Source organism: Vollenhovia emeryi, unplaced genomic scaffold, assembly GCF_000949405.1.
Source record: "Vollenhovia emeryi isolate VEMERY1.0 unplaced genomic scaffold, V.emery_V1.0 DF939233.1, whole genome shotgun sequence".
Classification (NCBI taxonomy): Eukaryota; Metazoa; Arthropoda; class Insecta; order Hymenoptera; family Formicidae; genus Vollenhovia; species Vollenhovia emeryi.
In genome coordinates this window covers 171,875-179,456 of record NW_011967133.1, presented here as the reverse complement: position 1 = coordinate 179,456, position 7,582 = coordinate 171,875, and the positions used below count along the sequence as shown (strand labels likewise).

The 7,582-nt window shown below is 45.3% G+C and overlaps 1 protein-coding gene across 8 annotated transcripts in view; it reads right to left on the bottom strand.

The window, feature by feature from the left end:
* Positions 1 to 7,582, bottom strand: part of LOC105560315 (CREB-regulated transcription coactivator 1-like) — a 35,465-nt gene that overhangs the window by 10,165 nt on the left and 17,718 nt on the right. For 6 of the 8 annotated variants that reach the window (XM_012009319.1, XM_012009322.1, XM_012009324.1 and 3 more), the window contains 4 exons: positions 5,581 to 5,833; positions 3,980 to 4,085; positions 3,586 to 3,736; positions 880 to 927 (listed from right to left, as the gene is read on the bottom strand). In XM_012009319.1, coding sequence (XP_011864709.1) covers positions 880 to 927; positions 3,586 to 3,736; positions 3,980 to 4,085; positions 5,581 to 5,833 — 558 coding nt within the window. Of the gene's footprint in view, positions 1 to 879; positions 928 to 3,585; positions 3,737 to 3,979; positions 4,086 to 5,580; positions 5,834 to 6,031; positions 6,054 to 7,582 lie in introns of those variants that run through there. The other 2 variants (XM_012009327.1, XM_012009323.1) reach the window with 2 other exon arrangements.

Below are 7,582 nucleotides of genomic sequence, written 5' to 3'. Positions count from 1 at the left end.
TCTCTCTCTCTCTCTCTCTCTCTCTCTCTCTCTCTCTCTCTCTCTCTCTCTCTCTCTCTCTCCCCCCCCCCCTCCCTCTGACCCTCTCTCCTTTTTCGCGCTTTCGCCAAACTGAATAGACGCTACATAGTCGCAGCAGGCTCGCGTAATCGATCTCTACATCATTGATTACAGCATCGGACTTGCGGAAGCGGTTCGCCGCAACAACCAAGTTGCTCTACCGAATTTGTAGCAAACGTTTGAGCTAGACTTCGGAAGGCGCGCGCGCGCTAGATATTTACGAATTACGCTTTTGGCAGTCGAGGGGTAATGTCTTGGCACGTAGGCACTGTTTTTGTACAACATCCAGGGGCCTTCATCCGCGAGAGAGAGACAAAATTCCGAAAGAGGTGCTCGCCGATAAAGGAAGTCTCGATCTCAAGAGAAAGAAAAAAAAAAGACTCGGCCAAAGACTCTCTTTCGGAATCTTCCTTTCAAGATTTTCAGATTCTCAATCGCGCGGCGATCACGCGTTCGTTACGTTGCGACGCGGAAATAAGCGACTGTTGTTGAGATCACCTTAGAATTATCATTGCGCAACGTTTACTCTTTCCCGTTCCCTCTGCCAAACGCAATTATCGCGGCGTTACTTTTCATTTTCCAAGCATCGATGTATGTTGCGACGAGCCGATACGTACGCACTACGCATTAGCATACACACGTTTCATTATTGATTTGTATTTCGAGTCTGTCTGCAAGCTCGGTGCTATGTAACAAGCAAAACAATAAGAATGCCCACGGTGTTAACGGCCAGTCGCGCGACTAACAATAAGAGGCAGCAAACATAAGCGTATACCGTATTATTACATACGTCGTGAGAGACTTGGTGTGTCTACTAACCTTACACGTGTGAAGAAACCTAGAGTTAACAGGCACTGATAAATGGGTCTGCAAAATAACAAACACAAACAACCACTACAACAAAGGCAAAATAAAAATAAATAGAAAATTAAGAGAGATGCCGGTATGAACGCGCGGTAATTTGGTCCGAATCTTTCTGGCTGTCGCTAAAATATACGTCCTGATATTAACGAGTGGAAACGAACGGAAATAACTGTGTGAAGCCCGGATTTTTCTCTTTCGTTAAAAAAAAAACACAACATATGTATTACGTGTCGCGCCAGCGACGTAGTTTTTTTTTCTCTCGAGCAACTCATTTTGCGTTTGCAGTACGGTTTAACGATCAGAATTATCGAGCGGGGCTCTCGATAAGTGTTATTAAATTCTATATTAATAATGTCAGGACGCATTTAGGTCACAAGTGCTTTCCATAGCGTGCTGCAAAAGTTTCATTTCGAACTTAACGCTGCATAATTGTCCTGGTTACGTTAACCATAGAAAATTACGCTACAGAAAAAAAAAGAAGAAGAAGAGCGATATTCAGCTACGATGGAATTTGTATACTCGAGCATCGAGAGAGCATGCCGAGGAAAATGGCTTTTCGTGAAAGATACTTGAATCCCATTTCTGACTAAAGCAATGGCGTTCTCGGACATTACCGAATTAGCGTGAAAGCAATCCAACTGCATGCGAGAATTACTGGTAAACGAGTGATCCTCACGGTGACACAGTAAATACGTCAAGCGTGGTGCTTCTCGCGCTTAAGATAATATATTTCTTAAATTTACGTTCTTTTTTTTTCACCGCGCAATCCGTATCGCTAGCTCTGCGACAAATAAACGGTCCACTTGTATCTTTTTCCTGAAAGCAGCTGCAATATTTCAAGAGTCTAGCGCTACTTTAATCGGAACGATCTAACATTTAAGAAAGCACAGAAAAGCACAGTGTTCTTCTCATGCAACCATTGCGTCCTAATTTACATTCTCCAATAAATAAAGATCGTTTCACGGAACCGAGGTAACGTTCTTAGCGATCGTTTGCCTTTAAAATGAATTCGCGCGCGTACGTCCCGCTAATTTATATTTCGAGCGTATACCCATACGCGCGTACACGTCACGGGGAAAAAAAATCCCCTCGATTCCGTAATCCGCCTAGCGAAGATGCGAAATATCCGAGCCATTTGACATTGTTTCGCGGTGTAAACTTAAATTAAATTCGCTGGGACGTGACCTGAAAGAATTGGCAGAAACTGGTTTTAAATAAAAAATCTCAAAATAATTTTCAGGTCGGTCGCTTTCAGATATTTCGCCTCGCTGTGCAACATTCTACGGCAGCGGCTCTTAACCGAGATCTACGTTATCGCTCCGAGTCATCTAAAACAATAGCTCGTGTATCGAGCTCCTTGGACAAATAGGCGAACTTGGGGGACGGGGACAAAAAAATGGTCGAATTCGTGTCACTCGTAATTAAAAATCCGCTGCGCTACAACAGTAGGCACAATCTACAGTAATACGGGGCCGCGAGGATATTTACTTGGACGCTTGACGGATCCTGTGAAAAGGAGAGCCTACCAGCTTGTGCCAAGCTGGTCGGGCTGGACAGGTTTGTGGGACTGCTCGTTTGAGGACTCTGGAATACACCAGCGGTTCGAACATTTCAAAAAGAGACTCCCGTTTTCAGTGGTAAATCCTACTTGTCTACAGCTTGTCTGTACGTAGCTCGACGACTTCGCTCGCGAAGCGAGCGGTGAAAAATAACGAAAGAATACGAGGTGAACGCGAAAAAAACCAAAGACCGACGGGAAAAACGCGAACGAACAATTTCGATATCGACATCTGCCTTTTAACTCCTTTAATCGGATATTCCTTCGTTGGCCGCATCAATTGTGAAACGTTAAGTTAGTTAATCGATTTCACTTCGCTCAAATGCAGAAACAGATTATTTTTAATATCGATATCTCGATGAAAGCCGCTCTCTTTTCAAAAATAAACGCATTTCTCCCGTAAATATATTTATTACACTTGCAATTTTTTAAGCAAACTTCTCCGGTCGTCCTTCAATTGTACACTTTAGTTAGAAATACAATTTAAGCGTAACAAATATTCTCCTAAGGATTCGTTACGAAATCGACAATTTGACAAATCTAGAATATTTTATGTAAATATTAATCTTTTATCTCGTCACACAACACAGTAATCTAAGTAGAAAAAGAGATTAAAGTCTCTAACTGCGCATCTAAAGCCTAACTGATAAAGTATCGAGATTTTATCGTACAGACCGGATGGATTAAATTATCCGTTGAATAGCAATGAGTAACGCCGCTTATTTATAGAACCTATTGTCGATTGTACATTCGCGAGCAATAACCAAAACTGTATTTCGTCTTTCGTATAATACGTGCAGAATCGCTCGGAGAAACATGTCTGTTGACAAGATAATAACAGATTTATCGTAATGATGTAATATCCTTAACACGCTACAATTGTGGGTCTCGTCTTGCAGATACTTTCTCCGAGGATCGAAGATAGATGAGAGAATTAAAAAAAATATATATATATAAAAGAGAGAGATGAAACGTCGCTGTAAAAGCGATAAAGACTCGTTCAGAAACGTGCAGCCTCGCGAAAAGTGCGTGTAAGATCAAGAGGAAAAGAAAAGAGAAAATGTTATCGTAGTCGACGTACGGTAATCGATTGAACAACTTACATTGCTGAACGGCGTACTACTCGAATGATCCTCCTGGTCCAGAGGAGTGTGAAGTGGTGACGGAAAGTGGACGTTGCTCAAGTCGGGCAACGACCCCGTGTTGTTGCCTATCGGTATTTGCTGTCCCGGTGGTTGCGAGCTCGGATATATGCTGAAACAAAAAAATCTCACTGAGAATTGCAACTAACTCAATTAACTCGCAACGCGATCGAGCGAAAGTTTTATCGGATGTAATTCCACGGTGTCGAGCGCTCGGCGCGAAAGCGTTGCGCGAGTCATAAAATTGATTGTGAACTGAAAGAGAGAAACGTTTTCCCGAGCGCTTTGCCGTTTACGCTAAAGCGCCAGTGTTACGAAACGCCAGCGATATACCTTATCATTTAACAGTACGTACTTAATCCCAGGCACTCTAGGCATTTCGCACGAGGATCTCGGTCGTTCGATGAAGCCGTGGTGAGAATCTCTGTTGTCGCTTCCGCTTCCGGTCATAACGTGTTGATCTGTTAATCACAGAACACACGATTCATCAAGTTTCGTAATTAAAAACTGTCGATACGCCAACGTGAATTATCCACTTCCGGACAATATCTCGTTCGCTCGAAAGCTATGCGACTCCGCGATACTGAATATAAAACCGTCATTTTGATTCGACATCTTCCGTTACGATTGTACAGAATGCACGTATGGTTGTACATAGGTTTCTCAAACTCTAGTTATCCGATTTCTCCGGTGCAACGTGATACCGCTTACTAACGTTACTACCGTATAATATTTCACCTGCTTCGTTGTAGAGTGATCTCTGTGCGCGAGATCGCTCTGCAAACTTTCGCGATTCGCGACGCCGATCTAAGAATAATTTATATTTAAACTCTGTACCGCGCGTTATCGCTTCGGAAATTTTGCGCGCCACATCGGCACAAAGGACAAACGTTTGCTTTGAGGGGGGAGGGGGGGGCGGATCGATTCTTTGATTAAATTTTGCGGACCTAACGATCAGCGTGTAGCAAAGGCATTTAATTAGTTTCGCGAATGCAGGACAGTCGCGCGAATGGAACCGCGAGAATTCCGGGTTCATAGTTTCGAGTCGCAAAAGCCTTCAACGCGCAGATTACGCCACGTGCGCTTCAGAGACGAGCGCGCACAGGGTCTGAGAGATCAAGCTCTTTGTAAAATTCTCTAGATAACCACTTAAGAGAACGGAGCAGTGTCGCGGTATAACGAGGTAACGAGGCAATATGGTAATGATGGAATTTCCGAGCTGAGCTGATTCGTGAAATCGCGTCAAAAGTCAAAGAAGCGGCTTCGCGAAGACGGGGAGCGTTTTGCATAGGACGGACTTATTAATATGGCAGCCGGGCGACAAAAACTATTATTCACCCTTTACGCGAATACTCGATCACGCTCGAATTGTTAAACGTCGGGGCGTAAAAACGCGATTTCGCCTTCGCGCAAAATAAATCACGTGAACTGCACGACGTATAGTTTCAGCCTCAATTATTAACGGCTGATGAAATAATGTTTGCGCGTGAAACGGTGAGTTTTATGCAAGATGTTTGATTAATTGCCCTCCTCTCGACAGCGGATCGACTGCGCCGGGAGAAATACGCTTTAAAAAATATATTAATGCTCACGATAAATTTCAAACGAGCTAGAGCACGAACACGAATTGAGATTTAGAGAATGGTTCCGCTTTCATTTATATAACGGAGATATTTCAAGAGACACGAGTGGACATCGGTTCCAAGGCATTAATTCCGTAGATAAGAGTACGTGGCCGAGCGCTTTGATGAAACGTTGACGATTACGCAAAGTCCCCACGTGCTATCTCGGCGACGCATAGAGACGAAAAGCCACGCGGTCCCTCGCGCAGCATCCATCATTGGGAGAAAGCGCGCGCGCGTCGCGGGTCAGAGTCGTCCGGAGTGTACTGGTCGAAACAGGTTTACGCAATTTGTAATATAGAAATGGGAAAAAGCCGGACATGCGTCGCTATACCTCGTCGATGAGGTATGGCGGAGGTCGACTGGCAAGCCTCGTTCGCGCTCTGGTGTAAAGCGGAGTCCGAGTTCGTTCTCCGCCAGGTATCCGGCGGCGGTGGCGACAGGTAGGGCACGCCGCTGTACGGCGACGTGTCGTGCCTCTTTTCCATCGGGCGAGATCGCATGGGTCCAACCCCCATGCTGCGGCTCCGGTTGTCGCCACGGTACATGGCGTTGTGCTGCATCTCCTCCAGATTGCTGAGCGCCGTCTGCAAAGACACGCACGGGCCATGAGGATTACGACTGGCATTTGCGATTGGCGACCGCCGCCGACACAGCATGCAAACATTACAACGTGAATTGAGGGGAAACGTTTGCGAATCGTGCGGTAGCGAGCAGTGCTCTGTGCCTCTCTTACTCCGTTGCTCCACATCAATATCTAAGTCGCAACTAGCGAGCATATTTACCGTGTATCAGATGTAAAATTGCAACATCCGACGAGACGGGTTCAGATCCTTGCGCGCGAGGAAAAAAGACGATCCGATGTCCGAGCCGAAAATCAAAATGCTCCGATAATTAACCAATACCGAAAGCCATTGCGCCGACAAGATATTATAGGATTCCGGCGAATCTCGTTATTCCGAGTTGCCCGAGAGGCGTCTTTGCGAAGGCGCACTCGCGTGTTTTTCTACGTGACGGGAGGAGGAGGAGGGAGTCGAGGTCCAAGCGAAATAATTCACTTCTATCTGTGTGCCACGGTGGCGAAGCCCGGTCCCCGAACCCTCCATCCAACCACCGGCGAGCCATTCGGCCGAAGGATTTTCTCGCTCGGCGAATCCCTCGTAAAACGTCTCGTCCGCTTTACGACCCGCCGTCGTTGTTGGCGTTATGAGTGGCGATTAAAACGGCATAAAGAAATTTAATGCGGGAGTTCGGGCGACCGATAGCCATAGAAATCCCATTTAGCTGTCTCACCTGACAAAATTCATACCGCGCTTTACGAGTGAGAAAATTCAACGCGCCTACCGCGAGCCTCGACGTCTCGCGTCTTTTACGTCATCTCGCCTTTCTTTCTATCGCGGCTACTTTTCCCACGTGTTTGATTATTAAGTTCTCCAGCAAACAACAGCAACGCCCTTCTCCCTCGTTCGAGGGACGCGCAACGAGGGCCAATCCCGTGAGGCGATATCTCGCCGCTTTTTGCATCTGGAGAAAGACGTTCTGCAAATTGGACGTCGCTAACTCGATCAGATAACGCCGCGTTTTTCCTTGTCAGAAACTCCAGGCAAAGATGATTTGCAATATTCCCGACGTCCTAATCATCTCCATTAAGGGGGTCCTTCAGCCATCTTTTTTACCAACAAAGTCAAATATAGTTTTTGCGCTTGTGATTATTTTCATTAGCTTTTATGCACAAAATACTACCAGGATATGTTGCGGACCGCAGAGCAGAACGTTTTCATACTTAAAGCATTCAGTTTAGAAGTCTAATTGGCTTTATATGTAAATACATTTTATTGATTCCCCTTAGGGTTACAAGGCATTTTTGAAGGAACATGCCCAAACCTATTATAACACCTCTCTCTATTAGCCACTTCGCTATGTGGCGATCGAACGAAAACCCAACAATGTTTTGTTTGGTTTTGAACCCGGGTCTTCGGATTACCACACCAGCGCACAATCCTCTGCGCCACGATCGCCTAATTGGCTTCATAAAATTGCAACATTCTTCCACACGATTAACGTACGCATAAAGACAAAACCAGGAACAGCCATCTTTATAGCCTCGGTGGTCGAATTGGTTGAGACGCCCGCCTAGAGTGTAGGGAGGTCCAGGTTCAAACCCCGGCTGAGGTAATATTTTTCGCAAGAAATTTTCTCTATTATTAAAATTGCCAGGTCAATAAAAATCACTGATGCTGTTAATTACTGCTGGCGACTTTTAAGAATATTCTCACCAATCAAGAGAATTACAAGCGCAAAAGGAAATTCTTCGATTCCAAACTCGTCCTCGTATT